This window comes from Thamnophis elegans, chromosome 1, assembly GCF_009769535.1.
Source record: "Thamnophis elegans isolate rThaEle1 chromosome 1, rThaEle1.pri, whole genome shotgun sequence".
Lineage (NCBI taxonomy): Eukaryota > Metazoa > Chordata > Lepidosauria > Squamata > Colubridae > Thamnophis > Thamnophis elegans.
This window is the reverse complement of record NC_045541.1, coordinates 74467227-74489865: the sequence shown is the minus strand read 5'-3', so window position 1 is coordinate 74489865 and position 22639 is coordinate 74467227. Positions and strand designations below refer to the sequence as shown.

General features: G+C 38.5%; 1 protein-coding gene across 1 annotated transcript in view; it reads right to left on the bottom strand.

Annotated features, from left to right (window-relative positions):
* LOC116518868 (ras-related and estrogen-regulated growth inhibitor-like) overlaps positions 1-12925 on the bottom strand; it is a 33451-nt gene extending 20526 nt beyond the window's left edge. Inside the window, exon 1 of the mRNA XM_032232401.1 lies at positions 12678-12925. Coding sequence (XP_032088292.1) covers positions 12678-12774 — 97 coding nt within the window. The 5' untranslated portion in view covers positions 12775-12925. The remainder of the gene's footprint in view (positions 1-12677) is intronic.
* Between the last annotated feature and the right edge of the window lie 9714 nt (positions 12926-22639).

Here is a 22639-nt window from a genome sequence, read left to right as displayed (position 1 = left end):
GGGATTTTGCAGTAACCTTCCCCTGGAGTGGGGAGGGAATGGGGATTTTGCAGTAACCTTCCCCTGGAACGGGGTGGGAATGTTGATTTTGCAGTATCCTTCCTATGGAGTGGGGTGGGAATGGAGATTTTACAGTATCCTTCCCCTGCCATGCCCACCAAGCCATGCCATGCCCACAGAACCAGCAGTAAAATTTTTGAATCCCACCACTGAAACAGGTGGCTGAATTCTAGTTTCTTAGGCATCTTAGGCATGAAAGCTGGCTAGTCACTCTTTCTCAGCCAAATCCTCCTTGCAAAATTGTTGTTGTGGGGAAAATAGGAAGAGTAAGGAATATTAGGTATGATTGCTGCCTTGAGTTAATTAGGTGGGGTTAACGCAAATGAAAAAGAAAGGCTGTAAAATTGTCTGCTACTTCCTTCTCTTCCAACCTATCCTCAATGACCGCCTGATGCTGAAATAACTCTTGGAGATTTCTGGTGTGCCCTGTCTCACAAATTCATTTCTAGGGTCTATCAGAAAAGTCTTTCTAAAGTGGTCATTCGGTGCAAAATCATCTCAGTTCATGTTCCTGAAGAACAAAAAACCATAAAAAATGGTAAAAAATCTACCATGTATGTACTTGGCACAAATTATACATTTATAAATTAACAATCAATCTTCTGATGATGCTGTCAAAGGCAGCTCCAAATCTTTGCATAAAATCTCAACAATTGTCCAGGATTTGCAATGAACGGAATGCCCACTTGGTAGCTCCTTCTTTCAAAAGCTGTCAACAAATGCCACTTTGCATCCAACCTCAGGGGCCTTTGCTAGCTTAGTTGCCATAAACAGTTCATGTCAGGTAGTGGAGATTAGGACTTGATCCTCAGACCACCACCACCAACTCGAAGTTCTCCAGCAGGTTCTCAGAGGAATGAAGTATAACTGGTGGGAGACGATCCGGCAGCACTATTTCAGGTTGAAGCAGACTTTGATCCAATGCCGGGCCAACTGCACCAGAGAATTGTGCAAAGTTGTTTTCTATGTATCTACCACTTGTCTAAGCTGCAGCAACTCACTCTGAAGACCATGGATTATTGGTAACTGTGATCTAGTTCTTTGCTAATGAGGATCAATTCTTTTACTAATGAGAAAGTAAATGAGACTTACAGGATTGTTGTTCAGCAATTTGAAATAAGTAAATTCAGAAAAAAGAATTTACTTGGATTTTTGAAAAGGTCATTATTGCCAGTTGACTATTGTAACAAAATCATGAAAACCTTCAGAATAACTCCACAGCTCAACTTGTGCCTAGCGTAATGGAAGTCAAGTCACTTAGAGACTCTTCCTCACACTGCTCTCTTCCCCTGGGCTGACATGTCTCTTTTGCAATGGTCCTATTTCCACTCTTGAATTCTCAGGGCCTGCTAGATATTCCATCATAGAACCTGGCCAGTTATACAATCTGCAGGAGAGATTGTAAAGATGTCTCCCCAGAGGTTCACATATCCAGGAAACAGGAAATGGTGCTTTTTTAATTTCCAGGCTGTAGAAAACAGCTATGGAAGCTGCATTTAGTACCCCCATCTCCTAATCTTTAGAAGAGCAGGCAAGACTTACCAGTAATTCCTTTTCTTTCTTAAGTTATCAATTAATTTTACAACGATTTAAGCATTCTATTCTGTGTTTTAATTTTTGTTAGTTGCCTTGCAGATCAAATAAATAAATGCCTACAATTCTAAGTACAATTAGCTCTTAATGGGGAGGCACATATTCCTGAAGAGCTGGTGTTGTACACAGAGAAAGGGTAATTACATTTCTCCGAGTTTAAAGGCATTCCTCTACCCTCCTCACATTGTGTCTTGATTGCATTTCACAGCAGTGGCTTTCAAACTGATACAACGAAAGCAGGATTTTTTAATGTGACATTTAGTATAGAGGTTTTGAAAATCATATTTCACTCGATAAATTCCACATTATAAAACAAGATTCATTTAAAAATTTAAAGCCAAGATAGTCAACAAGTTGATTCTAGGTTTTCTTTAGCATTTGCCAAAAGACAATTTATATAAACATGTTTGTTACCTTATGAGAAAGCCCATGGAGATTAACCATAAAACATATGCTTTTTTATACTGCAAAACATATGCTCTCTTAGATGTGTTTTGTATAATGTTATATTAAGAGAGAAAAGGTAGCAAGCAGAATTTTAAAAACCACAACTGCAAGATTTATTGTATATTCAAAATCTGAGCATGAGAATTACAATAAGTTTCTCTCAGGAGAAGGGAAAGCTGTAGACCATTATCTAACCTTTCATCAATTTTACCCCACAATTAGCTAACATAATTTTATTTGCCAATGTTGATAGATGGAGAAACTTATAAAAAACCCAATTTATCAGAAAAACTATCTAAATCGAATGATATGAATTTTAAAAGTATGTTTTTTCCCCAATATAAATATATAGGACAATATAAACTCATAATTAAAACATAAAATATAAATATAAAAAACCCTAATAAATGCAATTACAAAACTAAATGCAACCATTTAAAGAATATAAAACCAATTTTAAAGGGCTACAACAGTTATTAATAATATGACCCTAGATAGGCATGTGTCTGCATATATTGTGTACTTGCAATTGGAATAGTGAAGCTAACTTTCTTATTTTAAGTTGTTTCCAATTAAAGTGTTATAATATATATTATCGCTGTGCACTTCTAAAAATTATTTGGAAGATATACTTTGGAATTTGCATGGGTGCAGCATCTCTGCTAATCGTTTAGGCAGCCACATCTTTTTAGACAACAGCTACATTTATTAGAGACTAAAAACTCTTAATATAGTTTTTGCTGAAAATGAAAAAAGACAGCTTGTGATTTATGGGTTGATGATTAGAAAAGGTATAATATGGAAAAGGGAACCATGATATAAATGACAGAGAGAGGGGATAAAATATAAATGCATTTATAACCACTGTAAAGAACATTGGAATCTACTTCTTTATGGTAGACCTTGAATTACAATGGCAACTGGGACTGGAATTTCTGTCATTAAATGGTGCAGTTATAAAGTATGATGTCATGTGACCACATTGCTTAGCAAGAGCAATCCCTGCTGCAGACCCTGTTGCCATTTTTAAGCGGGGAATGTGGATTATTAAGTGAGTCTATCTAATCACTGGGATTAAGCAAAGATACAGAAATGAAGGCCCTAAGAAATTATAACAGGAAAGTAAATAAAGCATAATAAATAAATAAACCTCCTCTCTCATACACACATACTCCATTTTTGCTAGAACATTTCCCATGAGAAACATTAAAGGACAATATATGGTTACAGGAAAGGCTAATTACAAACAGCTGTTTCACAAAGTCAACTCAGAAATAAGGAGGAAGGGCACAGATATCTACCTACACACCATGATAGCAACTAAATAAGGAACAGACCCCAAATCACCATCCCACACAATTACATCAGCAATTGTGGAGTTGCTGCTCTATGTTAAGTCTTAATAGCTTGCTGGTTTAGTAGGGAGAACCAAGCAAAGGTAATGAAGGTCAATGTTAATTGAAGACGTTTCTAGAAATAGATATCAGATGACAACATATGGTACTCTGTGCCATATATAAGTAAAACCAGAGTATTACGTACAAAATGTAGCAACCTGTAATTATCTCCATCTTTAAGGACTCATTGGTAAAGGGCAAGACCACAGAACAAATCAGCCTGAAGTTCTGGGAAGTGCTTTGCTTCCACAGTGGGAACTAGGCAACCTCCCAAACTGAAAGGGCATGAGTTTCTATTAAGAAGGCAAGCCAATCAAACTGATTAGAAATGTCAAGGAAAAACAACATAAGGCAACATTGAAAGGAAGGAGTTAAGGGTGAAGAGGCATGGGATGATGCCAAAAATGAGCACAATCCCCCCCATTTTTCTTCCTGTTGGAAGACCTCATGGAGGGCAAAAAAAATCAAATCAAAAGAAGTTCCAATAAATGGTGTGCATGCATATGTCAATCACAAAATGGTTTTAGACACAGGAACCTGAGGCTCTCCAGATACTGGTCACCTACCACAATCCCTCAATTTGTAGAATAATCCTAAAGCATTGATATCTGGTCTGCAGTGGTGTGTGGCCTGCAAGGGCATTTTTTGGCAGCCCCCAGTGCCTTTTTCAGAATTGGATGGTAATAATTTTGGTGCCTTCAAATCAGCATCCGCTACTGGAAACACTGTCTGCAAAGTCCCTGCAGCTTTCTTGGCAAGATTTCAGAAGTGGTTTCCTATTGTTCCCTTTCTAGAGCTAAGCAAGAGCGACTGGAATAAGATCACCCAAATGGTTTTGTGCCCGAGGGAAGGAGAAGAACACACGATCTCTTGGTGCTTTAACCGAGACACCAAACTGACTCTTAGCTGATTTTAGTAGGTTAAAATTAAATTTGATGATTTACAATTGGTAATGGCGGAAATGTACAGCTCGATCTAATAAAAACAACTGATGTTTTAAAGTATAGCTTTTATTCTAAATATGCCCATTTTCTGCTGTAACTTGACTACTTTCACAATGGAGAACCAGTTTTTATGGGAACAAACAGTTACCATTATCTAAATTGACCACCTCAAAACTAGGGGTTTTGCAGAAAGGATCATTATTCCCTATTTTCAGCAATTCCACTGGTAATGATTTATCATTAACTTTAGAGTCCTTTCTATCCAGCTGATACAATTCAGCCAAACTGAAGGATTGGACTTTTACTGTCCATCTCAAATATTAATCCCGCTGGCCTATTTTATAGAAAACATTAAACATTTGATTGTGGATTAACGTGTTGTGCAAATCCTTATTGAAGTTTATTTAATGAAACATTATTAAACCATACTTGAGCAATGTATGAACCACATCAAATATTAAACAGGGTTTACTTCTCTGAATAGGATTAACAGAATAAAAGAACCTAAAATACATTTTGCCTTTTTTCTCTAATGTAACATTTTAATGATCACTAATATATTTGAATACAGATAGTCCTTGATTTATGACAATTGAGCCCAAAATTTTGGGTGCTAAGTGAGATATTTGTAAAGTGAGTTTTGCTCCATTTTACAACCTTTCTTGTCCCAATTGTTAAGTGACACAGCTGTTAAGTGAATCAACTTTGCTTGTCAGAAGTTGCAAAAGGTGATCGCATGACCCAGGGACACTGCAACTGTCATAAATATGAGTCAGTGGCCAAGTGTGTGAATTTTGATGGCCGTAAATGTGAAAAATGGTCATAAGTCATTTTTTTCAGGGTCACTAAGTTCAAACAGTGAGTAAATAAAATGTTTTAAGTTAAAGACTATCTATAGTAGCAACTCAATGGTTGTTTCACACATCATGTGATTTGTTTTAAACAGGATATGTTCAATAAGCTATAATAATTATCTGATGATCACATATTATATTAAGAAACACTGCTTAGAGCCACCTAACCTCACCCACAGTGCACAATTCAACTCCTATTTTTGAACTTACAGCAGTAAAGCCTGAAGGACTGAACTAATTTACCTGCAATATCTTCTGTAAGGTATATGGCTGCCTTTTTTCACTTTTATGGCAAGAGATATTTCCTTTGAGAGTTTCATAACAGATACAAGTGAAGTAAAGTATTTCCTTTAAGGTAGGCTAAAAGGAAAAAAAATGATGCATTACCACAAGGACTCTATCTGCATTGTTTCATAGCTATTTCCCACTTGTTCTGACATATTTCCAAGTGCTTTCCACTAATAAGAAAAAAATTCACAATGTAAGATCTGAACAACAGGGGAAGAATTTATCTATATAAGTTGTTTGTTCTCCATTTTTGGAGGTTTTTAAAAAGAGGCAGGACAACCAAATCTCATGGATGGTTTAATTGGTCCCTTCCAACTCTATATTTCTGTGATTCGAAGATTCTATACCATGTGCAAAAGGTAAGAGATCGAGTCAGATTTTTTTAAAGCTGTCATCCTTCAGATGCCTTTTCCATTTTCTCTGCAAAGTGGAATTCTGAAAGTTGTGGTCTTAGTATAACTATAATACACCAGGATGAGAAAGCTAGACTGAATAAACAAAAATCAGAAATGGTAGGGCTGACTACTTGCCTCTCTCTAGGCCAACTGTTCTTTCAATTCTTATTTCAGCATTGACAATGTGATGCTTTATCATGCTTGAATATTATTCATTTGTTCATTGATGCATTCATTCATTTGCTTATATAGCCACTAATCTCACATGATGACTCTGGGTAGCTCACAACAATTCATTAAAATAGTTAAAAACAAAACTACCCCCAGGTGTAATACCAATCATCTTCAGAGGTCAATCGTCATGCTAGCCCAATGGTTGGGGGAAGAACCAGGTCTTCATACCCTAAAAGGGTAGGAATCCATCAGATTTCAGGTGGCAGGCTGTTCCAAAGGGTTGGGAGGAGACACCAATAATTATTATAATTTATAATTATAATTTAGAATGGATAGGGGGCCCTACAAAATTCTGGCATTCCAGAAGGACTTGAATGGAATAGGAGGAACCTCTCTCTGGAGAGCTTCCCTCCGACCCCTTACCTTGTTGTAGAGAGCTCTTCTCCTTTAATCTCCATGCAAAACTTTTCACAAGGAAATAAGGGAGAACAATTCTTTGTAAGGGATGGACACCTTAGTCATAACAGAAGAGAGAGAGGGGGGGATTTATCCTCTGACCTCCAGAGGCTGCAACCCTTCTGATCTGGGGTCCCAAGATTTTTTTTTAAAAAAAACAGCAGATTCTACAGCCTAAACATTTGGAAACCCATGTTTAAGGGAATGAAAAAACAGGCTGTGTGGTATACATTACTCTGCCTTCCAAGAACATAATAGCTGTGTGGGGTAAAGATCAACTTGGGAACTACCATTATGTCCCCCCCTCTGATGACTATTGCCTGAGGCTTCATTTCTAATTGTAGGGTTGATTTACAACCAGAAGCAAAAATAAATGTCATGATACAGGTAATCTTGCCATGAAGAACCTTTTAATAGAGATCTTCCTCCAGGAACGAGAAGTGATTGCAGCATTAGACTCCTCATGAACTTGCATGACTAAACTTTAGACAGGCAAAGACAAGGATGCCTTTTTTCTCACACAAAGGCCACAAAAGTTCCAACATATACTTAATTAAAGCTGGCCCTTTTTTCCCCTTTTCTGGTGGCAATCAGGATCTATGCTAGAAAAAAATGATTTTTTGTAAAAGAGTGACAAAGGCTGTAAGTGTCCTTTCAAGATACGTTTTTGTCCCATTTCACCTCCTCCCCAGCTCTAAGCAGCACATCGGAATGCCTCTGACAGCCACCAGTGGAAGACAAAACAAGTCTCTTAATTGGGTGTCTTTCCTCATTACTCACAATTCCTTGCAAGGAAAACTGCAAATTGCAAGCCCTCAATGCTGTGATATATGGTCTGGAACTATAAAAGTTGCTTTCGGTGCAGAGGTTTTAAAAATGCATGTGCAAGATTTTATTTTGCCTTGGTAACAAGCCTACAAGGTACGCTGCTGAGTCAAACAGGTACAGCATTGGGACTGGCATTACTTGATTTTCAGCATCCCCTCACTCTTGGGCTTGGTCACGATTGAGTCAAAACTAGCATTCTTATTCTAGATTTTGTATGTATATGACTAACTCAGCCTGCCTGGCATTTTGCAGAGTATAAGAAGACAGATCCCAATCAGAGGTGTGTTGCTGCTGGTTCGGCCGAACCGGTGGTAGTGGTGGTGGGAGGCTCCGCCCGCCCACCCAGATGCTTCTGTGAAGCATCATGCATGAGCGCGCCCGAACTGGTAGTAAAAAAATTGACAACCCACCTCTGATCCCAATCCTCAGTAGCTTAAAACCTTCCCCTAAGAAACTTGCAAGTTAAAATCTGAGACAAGGAAAGAAAAAACATTGGAGAGAAAAAGGAGTTGAGGTTATATATGTAATTTTCTTTTCAAAGGTACGTGCTTAGGCTGAGTTACAGGAGGACAGGAGGATATGGGAATATGTTCCCACTCAGGTCTGAGGACCATTCCTGCCAAATCAAGTTTTCTGCTGTATTGTTGAAGATACCCATCCACATAATCAGACTCAGTTGTGAGCGAATACTTTTCGCAATATAGTGTACCTATTCTTCTGTAATAATGAAAAGTAGTACCTGAGCTCTTAAATAAAATGGAGTGTCAGAGCTAGTCTTAAAAATGATTTTGCTTCCTGAAATGTGATCACTTTGATGCCAATAATCATGGTCTTCACATAAAGAGTACAAGTGCTTCTGAATAGAATGTTGTTTCCTACACTGACTTAAAGAGATTTACTGAAATGCAGCTGTGAAATATTACCAAATTCAATTGCACTAGTAAATGATAGCTTGTGGCTTAATATGTCAAATATCACTTATTTTAGAAAATATTGCTTAAATCTAGCTTACTGTGGTATAAACCTAACAAATGCGGCTTATTCATCCAACCAGGTTGAAAACAAACTATATACGTATGTGTATATTTGAAAAAAAGAAAAGAAAAAGTAGAGGGAGGCAGCTGTCTAGCTGGACTTATTTGAACCTTGAGGTATAATGAGATGGAAAGTAAGGTGTCTGTTCCTTTTTTATATAAGTGTGTTCCATATAACTTGTAGCTATGTAAAAATAAAATAGTTTGATTGTGATGGCCAGTATGTTTATTAGGTTTTGTATGTGGGTTTTTACTTCTATAGGCTGCCCAGGGTCACCATGAATTGGGCAGCCCTATACATTTTGTTACTAAATAAATAATCCATAAGATTTGAGGTTTCTAATAATTTTTTTCATTAAAAGTAATTAAACAAGACAAATTCACCTCCCATTACTCTAGGAAATAGGAATTCATAATGGTACTGTGGCAATAGCACATTATTTCTTTTGATAGACAAGAACTGCTGAGTCAAGATGGAGGGTATATTCCAAGCAGAAATTACAGTAACCTTAAAAGTTGCTCAACAAAACATAATAGCCACATTGGGTCCAGCAATTACAAGAAATAAAAGCTAGCTTGGAGGCAGCAGTGTAAAGATTCTACCAGGGTAGAAACTAAGGAGAGCCATATGGTAGATGAATTGGCTTTTTTTTTAAAAAAAAAGTGAGATTTTTTTCCCCTTCAGAATTCCATAGGGATTAGAAAAAAGAACTGAAATGGGATATTTCTTTGTCAAAGAAAACATCACGTACACCAATGTGGCGTTATGTGTATTGGTGATGCTTAGAATTGCCCTAGGTACAATGCAATTCTCAGCTCTAAATCTGTGCTCAGGGGAGAGAAGAGAGCAAAGAGCAGTGGAGCAAACAGTCTGCAAACCAAAAATTCTGAAGGAGGAACCAGAATGAGACACTTCACAATATACATGCAGGAAAAGCCTCTTGTTATTGACAGGCGTCCATGGGATGAGGTTTTATAAAAAGCAAGACAACAACAATATCGGAGCCCTCTCTTTTTTGATGTGTGTCACACTTTTTGATGCTCCCTTTTTTAAGCTGGTACTAGAAAGGGGTTAGGGCTCGGGAATGGCTGATGATCAGAGAACGAGAAGTGGTACTATCTCTGACAGGGGTCACCAACCTTTCAGACCTCAGGAACCATTAAATTCATAATTTTAAATTCCATGGACCGCTAATATGGGTTTATTTAAAAAGATAAATAGTATTTAGTGCAATATAAAAAATGCAAATAATTTTTCTGCGGACCACCAAATTTTCTCACAGACCACCAGTGGTCCACAGACTACCAGTTAGTGACCACTGATCTATGAGACGTTGTCCAGAGTTGGGTAGCTACCCTATTTGGATTGTATGAAGATTATCATTAAACTGAGATAACAGTACTTTGCAGCAATATGCAACTCTGTTGTAAACAGACCTTTAATTCTCTTTTAAATGAGAGACTAGTTGATGAAATAGAATCATAAACTTTTCCTTACAAATTACTCTCACATCTTTCTTAGTGATGAAATCATTTATTATTTCAAGTTTTAGTTAGAGCAGTGGTATTATTAAATTATCACTGCATTTACAAATTGCAATTCATAAATATAATAACATAATGCTAGTTATTGCAAATATATATTTCTTGGGAAAAGGTAAGCTTTTCATTTTTATCCTGGTAGAATTCTTGACAGTATTATTGGTGAGACTTAAGAAAGAAAAAGATCAAGAGCCACTGATGCAAATACCTGTCTCCTCACCAAAGGTGGAATAATTCAGAAACAAAGTAGACTGAGAAGTCTATCTACTTTATTTTGAAATCATAGTTAGTGTGAAATATGAAGGAAAGTGTGATTAACCAGGTGGTGGTTGCAATATAGCAATACTGCATAATTTAATCCTAGCCGCCCTCCCAAACTATGATTTCAGAATCCTTTGCTTTAAAATTTGGGTCAACTGAGTCAAGTATCAAAAATCAGTGCAAGAGTAAAAAAAGAAAGGAAGAGAGTGGGACAATGTGTCTATGTTTCAGAAGCTTAAGGCAGGAATGCATATATACCCCAGGAAACAGATTCCATCAAAGGATCACTTTACTAAGACAATCTGAATGGAACTTTCACTGAGCTTCATAGAAATGTGCTTAACCTCTTTTGTCCTTTAGCAGAAAATGCAAAAAGGAGGGTATTAAATCTCTGTAAATTTCTAACTGAAGAGAAATTCATCCAAGGAAAATATGTAGGTGTAGATAGATAGGATTAAAAGTTTCAATAAATTCTATACTGTAAAAGGCCTTGCGTGTCTAGGAAGAAAAGAAACTTGCTTCACCTGGTACAAATAGCAAATGTTAGTGATAGTGCCTGAGGTGATTTTTTTTTTCCTGGAATGCAACTCCAGTACTATACCTTGAGATTCTTTGTATATTTGCCTTGCTCATGTTAACAAAATGCTATTGAAACATTATTATGCTATTAAAACATTATTATTTTTTAAATTGTGGACAGCCCAAAGTCATGTATATGAGGTGGGTAGCCAATGAATTTACTAGATGAATAAATAAATAAATGCTCTAAGTGAAGGAAGACTAGGATTAGGATAACTGCACTTCACATTTTAATTTACATTTTGACAGCAACACAAATGAGCCCACTATTAAAAGAAAATTACCAGTACCTTCAGCTCCCCCCCCCCCAAAAGTACATTCCTGCTTTTTATATCCTTGATTTTTGTTAGCCTGTTCTATTCCCTTTTAAACAATCCTTTTACTTTCTTTCAGTTTGCAAAGGCTGTTGGGGTATATTTTGGATGAAGAGTTGGTTAGATAAAAAGACATACTATGGACAAGACTGGAGCCAAATATAGACTTCCCATATTTAAACCCTCCCCTAAATAAATATGAAAACAATGGTCTTTTTCATTCCTTTGCAGATACAGATCAACAAGTATGATTTAAATACTTCGGGGAAGAAGTTTGGTGGCAAATTATATCAGTGGAGAATGCAACTATGCAACAGGTCTAACTTTTAATTTCCTCCACAGTTAAAAAGAAAATTGGGAATAGAAGCCTCAATATGACAAATGTAAAACAAGAACTAGCATGAGCAGCTGGCACTCTCTTTGATTTCAGCCTGGGAGATCTGGGTTGAAGTTCTTGTCACACACTAAAATTAAGATTCATGGGACAGCAGGATGTAAGCCCTATTAATAAAAGCAAATAAAACAGGATTGACAAAGCCACAGGTACGCAGGCGACTCATAAATCACTTGTGAACAAAACCTGTGTTTTGTTACCTGTGTGTAACTTCTTTTGCCTGAATTTCTGATCCAGAGTGCTGGAGAAAGCCACCCCAGGTCTGATTCCATTGGGAACATTTTACTTTCCCAACAAAAAGGGAAAGGTATTGTCAAAATAATTCAACACAGATATAGGCATAAAATGGCATAAAAGCTCAGGTCTTAAATAAGTCTGTTAATTCAAAAAGCACTAGCAGACTCTTCTCAAATTTCAACACAGATGTTGAATTAAAGAGCTTCTACACTAGTCAAGCAGTGGGTTATTGAAGGCTTGTGGGTTTTGAGAAATTGAATAAAACAGTAAAGAACAAATAGAGGCAATGCTCCCCTATCTAACTGAAAAACAGATGCATTTTTTTTTCCTGGAAGGCAACTCCAGCACTATACTTGGAGACCTGAGTGTTCACTTCGTACAACTGCTCACGGTAGAGCAATGATGTTGCAGCATTACACGAGTTTCTGAGTTGGATCAAGCAGGAAGGGTCCACATATCCGCCCCCGCCCCTCCCTCGTTTTCCCACGGGTAGCCAGAGAGTTCAGCGCTTCCTCTCCTTTTCTAACCCCCAAACCGCACCACCCACCCGGCATACTAACTGATCCTTGGACGACCACGCCAAGTACGAAGTTTTCGCTTTGAAAAAATCTCCGAATAAATTGGCGATGGGAAGTGGCTTCCCGCTGGTAAGGTCAAATATGCTACGGCGGAGCAGTTCCACTTTTGACAGGACAGGAGACAGCGACTTCTCCCGAGGGGAGACGAAGGGAGAGAGAACCGCAGGACTTTGGTAACTGACGCCTCGACCTGGAGGGCAGAGGCGGGTTACCTGACTTTTGGGAAGGAAGCGTCGGGATTTGAATAGGGAAACAGCACGGCGGCTCCAGACTTTCCAGCCCCCGAAGGTAAGGATGGGTACCTGTTTTGCCCACGGCGCCCTGCCCCAGCACCACCAGCCGGAGAGTCCGCGCGGGGGTCAAACTGACGGCTCTGCGCAGCGGCCGCGGGAAACTCATGGCGAGGCCGGAGCTCGACGGCGCGGAAGACGCTTGAGGGGATACCGCTGCTCGCTGCCACCGAGAACCCCATGCACAACTCGGACTCCAGCTCACGCCACTCGGCAGCCGGGCGTCAACGGCTGTGTGTATTTGTGTGTGTGAGGGGGGAGTGAAGCTCCGCCCAGGAGGGGCTGGTCAGAACCGTCGGCTCCTCCTGGGATCGCGTAACCAGTTCTGGGGCCGCCGACCCCGCCCATCGCCCTCGAGAGTGGCTGCGGCGCACAGAAAAGGGGGAAGCCTGGGCCGTCGGGCAAGCCTCGGCTAAGTCTTAAACTCAGTCGCGACGGCAAGCTGGTACCAGCTGCGTCCTCAGCCGCCGCCTCAGGGTGGGGTGGGGGCTCTAGGCATTAATTAAGGGGGGGGCATGAACTCCGCACAAAGCGAGGTTGCTGCCGCTGCTGCTGCTCCGCGTGGCTCTGAGGCGCTCCCGGTGGGTTCGAGCGTCTGTGGACACAATTACCTCAAAGGTGGTTTCCCCCCCCCCAAAAAAAGTCACTGGATTGCCTTTTTGGCCTCGATGGAAGACGTTTCGCTTCTCATCCAAGAAGCTTCATCGGAGCCGATGAAACTTTTTGGATAAGAAGCGAAACGTCTTCAGTCGAAACAAAACAAAACTAAACCCTGTCCAGTGGCCTTTTGAAAAAGCACCTTTGGTCCGAGCGCATCCAAGAACTGATCGAAACGCACACTCTCGAGTCTCTACCCTAAGCTGAAATCTGTCAGGGTCTGAGACAACAGGGACTGCAGCCATGACTACCGAGTTTATAATTGCACTTCTCTGGAGGGCGGCAAGTCAAGTAGGGGAGATGCCTTATTTCATCCTGTCTCCTATTATCCAATTTAAATGAAAGATTGGGAGTATGTACCGTACCGTGCTCTTACGGTTGGCTTAGCCATGATTGATTGAATAAACTACATTTGGTTGGGGTGTATAAGACGCTAACTCATCATTTATGGTTTGCATGATATCTGCTTGCCAGATCTCCCACAGTTGGTTGTTTTTGTGGTGGTTACTAATAACTGGAATTAATAACACACACCATCTTCTCCAGAAGACTGAAGTTTACAGAATGTCCAACCAAGGCAACAATCGTGTGAGATCTGAAAGGCATTATGCTAAGAGCCTTCATATTGTTTAAGTCTTCATATTGTTTGCCCAGGCAGCTGGGCAAAAATCAAGGGAGTAAGCCAACACAGTTTTCAGTAAATTTGCTGGGGGATATAAATGCAGCATCTTGAAAAGTGTGATAGGCATTTCCTGGCCACCTTTATAATGAGCTCATTAAGGTGGCATCTCTTTGAATACCTTGAAAAGCTTCTTCCCAGACTTCACTCCATCTGCACTAATTTGTTGTTTTTGTGATAAACTGCCAAGTGGTTTGCCCACTCTCTTCCATATTGTATCAGTGTTTCCATTCTTCCCAAAAAATCTTACACATATGTGATAGTTGAATATCAGAGCTTTTGATCTATAAACATGTGTATACATGTACCATTGCAAGAACTCATGCTTAACACTTGGTGATTATATTAGTATGATTGTTTGTGTAAGAGCGTTTTTGCCATTTTTTTTTCTGGGATTTTTACAATTTCCCACTCCTGCATCCAACTTGAAATAGTTTGACTCATTCAAACAAATTCAAGGTTGGATGCAGGATGCAATTGTTTGACTCTTTATCACTCATTCAAGTGCTAATCAAATCCAACCCTACTTAGCTGATTTCAAGATCAGCCAACAATTACTAGGGAATTTGCCCATTGTGACATACACACCATTGCCTATTTATAGGTGAAGGTAAAACATGAAGAGCTTAGGTAGATAAAATCTGAGAAATTATCTTTTTCTATGTCTTTAACAGCTGGGTGGCAAGTGCACATTTATCAGGTGCAACTTCTGGCACATAAATACAGGGATGGATGAGATCCTTTAAAAGACAAATTCCTATCTATCATTGATCAAATCTAGAGAAAAAATAGACAACTTTATCTGGTTGTGTGCTTCAACAGAATATTTTAATTGCCTTTACTGTAATATAAAATATTCATTTGAGTAAAATCTCATATAACTTTAAAGAGATCCTGTATATTTCAACTAAGTAAAGTAATCTGGAACAAAACAATTCTGCTTCTTGCTGGATGATGAATTTATCATCAATTTATCATTTCCATAGTGCTGGTTATTGTCTCCAACTATTAAAGAAATCCTTCCTTCCTTTGCATGGGACCCAGATGCTCTAAAAGATGGAAATTCACTGGATGTTGAGCAAATTGCTTGCAGTGGAAAATGTAAACGATGAGAGGAAATGCCAGGCTATTTCCCAAGGGTGTTTAAACAACTGTCCCATGAAGAAACTCCCTATTATTCAATGGGACCACAACATTTTCCAAGTGAAGACTGAATAGACAATTGTGAAGGAACTAATAGGACCAATTTGGTGTGTTCTTGTCTCAAGATACGAAAGACCCAAGTTTCTTTTAAACCTCTTTAAAAGGAGTACAATGTGATAATTGCTAATTCAAGATATTATGCTAGCAAATAACCAAGTAGCTAATTTCAGAACATTTTAAAAACTGTAGTATTGCAAGTCATTAAGCCAATGATAGGGGACAAGGTGGCTCACTGGCTAAGATGCTGAGTTTGTCGATCAAAAAGGTCGGCAGTTCAGTGGTTCGAATCCCTAGTGCCATGTAATAGAGTGAGTCCCGTTACTTGTCCCAGCTTCTGTCAACCTAGCAGTTCGAAAGCAAGTAAAAATGCAAGTAGAAAAATAGGAACCACCTTTGGTGGGAAGGTAACAGCATTCTGTGCAATTTCGGCATTTAGTCATGCCAGTCACATGACCACGGAGATGTCTTCGGACAGTGCTGATTTTCGGCTTTGTAAGAGAGATGAGCACTGGCCCCTAGAGTCAGGAACAACTAGCACATATGCGTGAGGGGAACCTTTACCTTTTAAAGCCAGTGATAAATAGCTAAATGTAGTTCACCAACTTATCTTATGTAGTGCATAGATCTTTGCAGAGATCTTTGCATGATGAGATTGACATTTTCAGTCTTCTCTCTCTTTTTTGGGGAGGAATGGCAGGTTAAGAGACAAAATACATACCTTACATTTTTCAGGTCAAGCATTCTTTTGATATATTTTGAATATTTTTCCCCCAAACAGTTTCTTTCACTGTTTTGAGAATGCAGTTTCAGCATGCTGCACACATCTTGGTTTGACTCACATATTGATAGAAGGTCCTGAACTAGGCTAATGAAAATTAATTTAGACTTTCTTAGTATCTCACCAAACTGTTGATACTCTTTAATTATAAAACTTATAGATGGTGACAAAACTTAGCTGATCTTGCATGATTTTGAAAAAGCTAACTAGATTGGATCAGTTTAGTATATGATGAGAGAACCACCAGAAAAATAATATAAGCTAATGGGAAGTTAACAAAAGCTCCAGAAAAAAGCTATGGAAAAATTGTTTTTGTACTGTTGCCAACTCTGATTTCTGATATTCCAGCTTTTATCAGACAACTGCTCTGCTTATTCATGGATTTTGGTTTTGGCAGATCCGTGCACACGTGGCTCACCGATCTGCAGTGGCAAATTTTCCCATTATTTCTCTGTGTGCAAAATAGCTGTCTTTTGATCAGTTGCACTTCTGCCTTTTGCCTGCAAGACTCTTAAAAGATACTGGCTATAAAAAGGCCTTACTGCTTTCATAATCTACAACAGGAAGGATAAGCTTTTACCCCACAAAACTAATGGGACTTCGCCCCCTGATAAACAGCAGGATTTACTGCTAAACAAAAAAGTCCCTGGACAAATTTTGGTCCAGCTTTCCTGCCTGCTAGATCCTGTCATCCAACTAAAATAACTAGAGACCTAAATACAAAGCTCTGTTTCTTAGACATTTTGATAGATTATACAAGCTGAGAGTTTTCTGTGATGAAGAATGATCAAGAGACAAACATTGTATCATAGCAAATATTCTAAGTTCCCAAACTGAAAACTCGGTTCTTGTTCATATCAATTCTCTAACATGTTTTGATTCTGTTTCAGGAGGAAGACAGAAAGCATATGTTCATTTTTAATTGCATTTTTCTGCCATTCCTAAATTAGTTGAGGGGAATGCCAATCTGTTCTAATAACCCTAATTTATGTGCTAATCATGTATTGGTAATACATCATTTTTTAAAAAATACAAAAAAAATCTTTCCTTTTTCTGGCAATTTGTTAAGCTCTCCCAAGAGCCCAATGGGCAAAATCAGAAATTAATTTCTAAAGAGAAAGATAACAGATGCCATCTTATCCAAAATCTGTATGAAAAGATAACTAACTACATGATAAACTAAAAATAGGTTGCATTATGCCTAATGAGGAATTCTGTTTCCACTTATTCAGAGGTCACTACAGTTGGGTCATCAAATCAAATATTTGTGTGGTTTGGGATTACAATTTATGAGGTCCCATCAAAATAGATTGTAAATTGGCTGTTTTTTAAAAGAAAAAAAATATTACTGACAATTTCATCCACCTTGGTTGAAAACTATTATAAGGATCCATTTCCTTTTATATCACTAGCTTATGAATGCCAAGCTACATTTCCTAATACTTTTTTCTTCTGATGATGTGTACTGTGGATGCAACTCCATAGCTGGTACTATGGTTTGTCGCACAGTCAGATGTTCAGACTGGATTTGGCATTTTTATCCACCTATCAAGTCCTTCCCAAGGACCTGAGCTAGGCAGATGTTGAGGTTTTGTGGTGCGTCACAGGATATAAGCTTTTCTGAGTAAAGCCGCCTTTTGCAATTGACTGATGGTGAATTTGTCAATGCCAATGATGTTCAAGTGGTGCTCCAGTTGTTTTGGGATGGCACTCAAAGCACCTATAACTTTTTAACAATGTGTATATTATTAATATTGTTATTATTGCCCTACTGCATCAATAATATGTTCCTCCTGATCAGGAACCTTAGAATTAGCAAAACATTTCAGGTACCCTCCTACCATCCTGGCAGTTAGAGTTGGATATGATTTCTTGCAGGCAGCCACAAAAGACACTACCAAAAATAGTAGAATAAACACGCTTGACTGGGCACCATAACTTCATGACTCTTATAAATGAAGCAAGAGTTTCATAATTCTACCTCCGAGGCATTTTCCTCCGCTTCTTTTCTTGCAATATAGTCTTTTTTTCTGTGGAGCCTGGCTCTAACCATATAACATAGACTGTTTACACAGCAGCGCTTAGTAGTGAGATCACACTTGCTTTAACAACTATTCCCCTGTTCTTTCCATGCATGTAGCCTGCTATTTTCTGCAGATGTTCTATAGAGGGTTTAATCAACAGCAAGCACAAATTTTGTTGCCTATCCTTATAACAGGCTGAAAGACAGATCTCAAAACCCATATGCAGTGCCCTTGACCTTCCATTCAGCTAACTGTGAATGTGCCACATTCACACGTACAAATGGACCAATCACCCGAGATTGGAATCAGATTTATTTGTGCTTTAGTCCCATTCAAAACATGAATCGTACCTAGGTGAATAATGCCTAACATAAGACAGTTGACTTCAATAGCCTTCTAATTATGCCTCCAGATTTCCAGGCACAATGGTTGAAAATTAGTGGCAGTTTACCCCACAATCATTTTAAAGTAAGAAACACAGAATGGTGTATTCTAAATCATTCATAATATAGTTTTTTTTAAGGGGGGGCACTTCCCTTCTCAAATAACCTGGGAGGGGGAGAAACTTTTCAGATAATGCTGTTCCCATTTACAAAAGTAGTAAAGTGGAAAAGGTCATCAAACACCAACCTATCATTTCCCCAATAAATATTATAGACCCTGAACATTAAAATTGCTCACCTCATGATCACACCATACTTGCTTAAATTTAAAAAAAAAAATCCTAACATATCCTGGGAACCCAAAAGAGACTGCCTGTCTGCTTTATGTTTCCAGTCCTGCCAATGAACGTCTGTTGGCAGATTGGTGAGAATGTTACTTTGCAGCAACAGGCATGAAAAGACCATCTGAGTTCCTGAGACGCAGGGATGCTATCAAGAGAAACAATGGTTCTCAGTTTGCCTTTTAAGTCTTTTCTGGGGGAAAATATCAGCAATTCTATTAAAATGCAGGAAGGCAGATGCTAGGCGACTCCCTAGGGCAAATAGACAGTTGGTTTAGCCACACTTCTAGAAAGCTCAGCAAGTTCATTCCCATTTGGAAAAGAGAGCTGCAGGATCTCTCCATCTAAGTACATTGTGTTAACTGTTCACCCTCTCCCTTTCTCCTCCCCTTCCCCTGACAGAACAGAATCTAAGCCTCTGAATATCAAGACCATATATGATTGCAATTGCTGCTTATTTTGGGTGATTTAATTTATTCTTGTTCCACATCTTCAACATGCTGTTTATCCTGTAACTTTTGCTAAGGGCTTTCTTGTGATGCTTTAAGTCAAGCTAAAACAAAACTTGCCGTTCCATCAATGTTCAGTCTTCTTTTACTGCTAGATGAGCTTTTTCTGTTTTGTCAAGCCTTTTGATAAAGAGCTGGCATGGCAATATATTCTTACAGGTGGTATTTCTAACACACCTTCTTTTTAATTGCATCATTGGTTTATCCTGGTTTTCTGCCCCTCCTTAAATCAAGTATTAAACTTGAAAAAAAGAAAATTAGTACTGTAATAGTTAATAATGAAAACTCAATTGAACTAATAGTACCATGTTTCACATATATTACAGAGTTCAATTTGTTAAACAAACCATAATTATTTGGGCTTGCACATATTAAACCATAGCACATGATTTACACATAATTGCTGCATTCGCACAGTGTAATAAATATGAAACAAGCCATAATGTGTCCTGGGTGCTTGGACATAAAGTAATATTTTAACTCTGTCCACTGCTCTATCATCTTGTTGTTTATGAAATTTTATGTAAAGTATTAATAAAAATGCATTTACTTCTGAGTCCATCTTTTCTCCATTTGCAAATGTTTGATGTCCCTGAGCAGAACCCAACTTTTTTTGGATGGAACCTTGCTTGTTCCAAGAATTTACTAACCCTCCATATTGCAATGTATACATATAGTCATGTATTTTGTTCCTTTTTCAATGCTTGAAAAACAAGAGCCAGAATTCCACACCCAGTTTAACTGTAGGGTTACTGGAGGTGATTAAGGTATTTTTGTTTTTTGTTTTTTTTAAAAAACGTTTAATGTTAAGTATTTTTCCCTTAAATTCTGCCAGTGCCCTGCCCTTCTAACCCCTGGGCTATATTTTAAATCATTATTATAAGTATGAATTACCCAAACAACTTAGTCATTTTCCATTCACTTGTAGTTTATGTTTCTCAGCTAATAGAACTTCTTGCCCTTTTATCACTGGGAATAAATGAAATAGCTGTTTATCCCAGTAGAACACAATTTACTGGCTTGGATGAGTACGTAACATGTTACATAAAACTTGCATGCAGTCAATAATGCCATTTTAGTTCCCTATTTTTGAAGAGAAAATATTCAGAACTGCTGACATCCAGATTTATTGATCGTCATTTACTTTGTAACCTCAAGACTAGACCACTATATTGCACACAAAGCTCTCTTTGATGAATGTTTGGAGCAGCGAGCTTGTTTCTTGACTATGAATGGATAAGTACAACTAGCACTCCGGGTTTGAAACTAATTTTTTCCCACATACTGTTGGGCTTTCCACTGCTCTATACCTTCGTTAGAGAGCACAGGCTTTGTGCACAGAATTGGCCATCTGCTCATTTGAAATGTTAAGGAAACACTGAAGAACAGGTTGAGCACTGAGATATACCTACTTACAGGGGTGAAATCCACTTACCTTTGCTATTGGTTTGGTAGCAATGTGATAGAGTGCGTGCATGTTTGCGCACTCACTAGCTTCACTCGCACTCCACTTCCAGGCATGCACAAGACCTTCTGCGCATGCTCAGAGGCTAAAAAACTGATGTGATGATGTCCGGGCAGATGGGCGGAGCCTTCTACCGAGCACATCTGCAAAGGTAAGTGAACAGCGATGGGGGGAAATCCACTGTGCCACACAATTTAGATTACCTATAAAGCAGGAAATCCTGCTTTCTAGCTAATATAAATCATGTGTCACAGCTGATCGTTGAAAAAACTGGTTCACCCAAACCAGTAGCATTTTTTTTTACTATCGGTTCAGGTGAACCAGTAGATTTTTTTTACTACTGGTTCGGGTGAACTGGTCCGAACAAGTAGCATTTCACCCCTGCCTAATTAGTATACTGCATGACTTCTTACCTTGGAAGAAAAAGAACACATAGTGGTTTAGAAGAGAGACCGTAGTATATTAGTAGACTATTTGCAGAACATTCAGATATAAAAAGCTCCAGGTCCAGGATAGACTTATACACAAGCTTTGTTTTCCCAATAATATTTTGGTTCATCCTAATTAGTTTTAGTTTTTTGATATGTTATCTGGCTGAAAGGCTGGTTCAGAACAATTATAGGAAAAAGTTGTTGTGGTGTAAAGTGTGGATAGAATCTGATAGAAAGATGGATGGGGGGAAAAAAGTTGGCAAGTGCATCCTGGGTAACTCTGTTCTGGTTCCATAGTTGGGAACTATTTTGGTAACCCTGTGCATGTTTACATTTTTATTCAATTTAGTAAATTGAATATCAATTAACACAAGAAACAGAAATGTTTTGTAGCGTACAGGAAAGTAAACAAAAAGGACATCTGTTCCAAAACACTAAAATCGTGAAGTTGGAAAATGTATTCTGAAACCAGGGAGCCAGAACTGGCAACACACATCTCTACAATTGTTAAAACTGTGTTATCATACTGATAAGACACCCAACCTAACCCTTTCAATCTGCTACTCTCCACAATTGTGTTACAATACCCTTCATCTCAGCAGCAGCAGATGAAAAGAGAAAGGGCTGGAGCTTTAAGGGCTGTGGTGGTACAGTGGTTAGAATGCAGTATTGCAGGATCATTCTGTCCACTGCCAGGAGTTCGATCCTGACTGGCTCAAGGTTGACTCAGCCTTCCATCCATTTGAGGTTGGTAAAATGAGGACCCAGATTGTTGTGGGCAATAGGCTGACACTGCAAACCTCTCAAAGTGTCAAGCATTATGGAGCAGTAAATAGTCAAAGTGCGATTGCTATTGAGCTAGGAGCTTAATGCCACTTATCTGACAATAAGCCACTCAAAAACCTAGCTGATGTCCCTGCCTATTTCAGGATGGGAGATTTGGTGGCTGCTGTGCTTAAGGAAAGAGAAGTTCTAGAGACAAGCTGCCACCACATAATTTAATGATACACAGAAAGAACGGATAATTAAATACCTTATTAATGCTATTATCCATTATTGTGGACTGTAGGTTGCCCATAAATCTTATAATTATTCTTAGAAAGCAGTTCTCCTTAATTTGAGCTATGATTATCTTAAGCTCCTGAGCAACCAGATATTTTTTTCTTAAAAGTCTCTGAGGCAGAATAACTTTTAATTAACCCTTGCTTACATTCATTGCTTGCAGATTTTTGATAGCAAAAGCAAAAGAATCTAACACAAAAGAACATTCAATAAAAATTGAATGGAAACCATTATTTGTCTAAAAATGTACACTCAACTTCGAGCAGAAATTAAATACAAAATACATCCTGATCCAACTGAGTCAAATATTGATGACTTTGGCAAATTCTTAGAAAAATCCAAAGGGAGTCCCTGAATTTTCATCAGTCTTGCAGTCTGCCAGATTTCCTTTTCATTGCTTTCCTCAACACATAACTTGAAATTCAAATGCAGAATGGTGTAG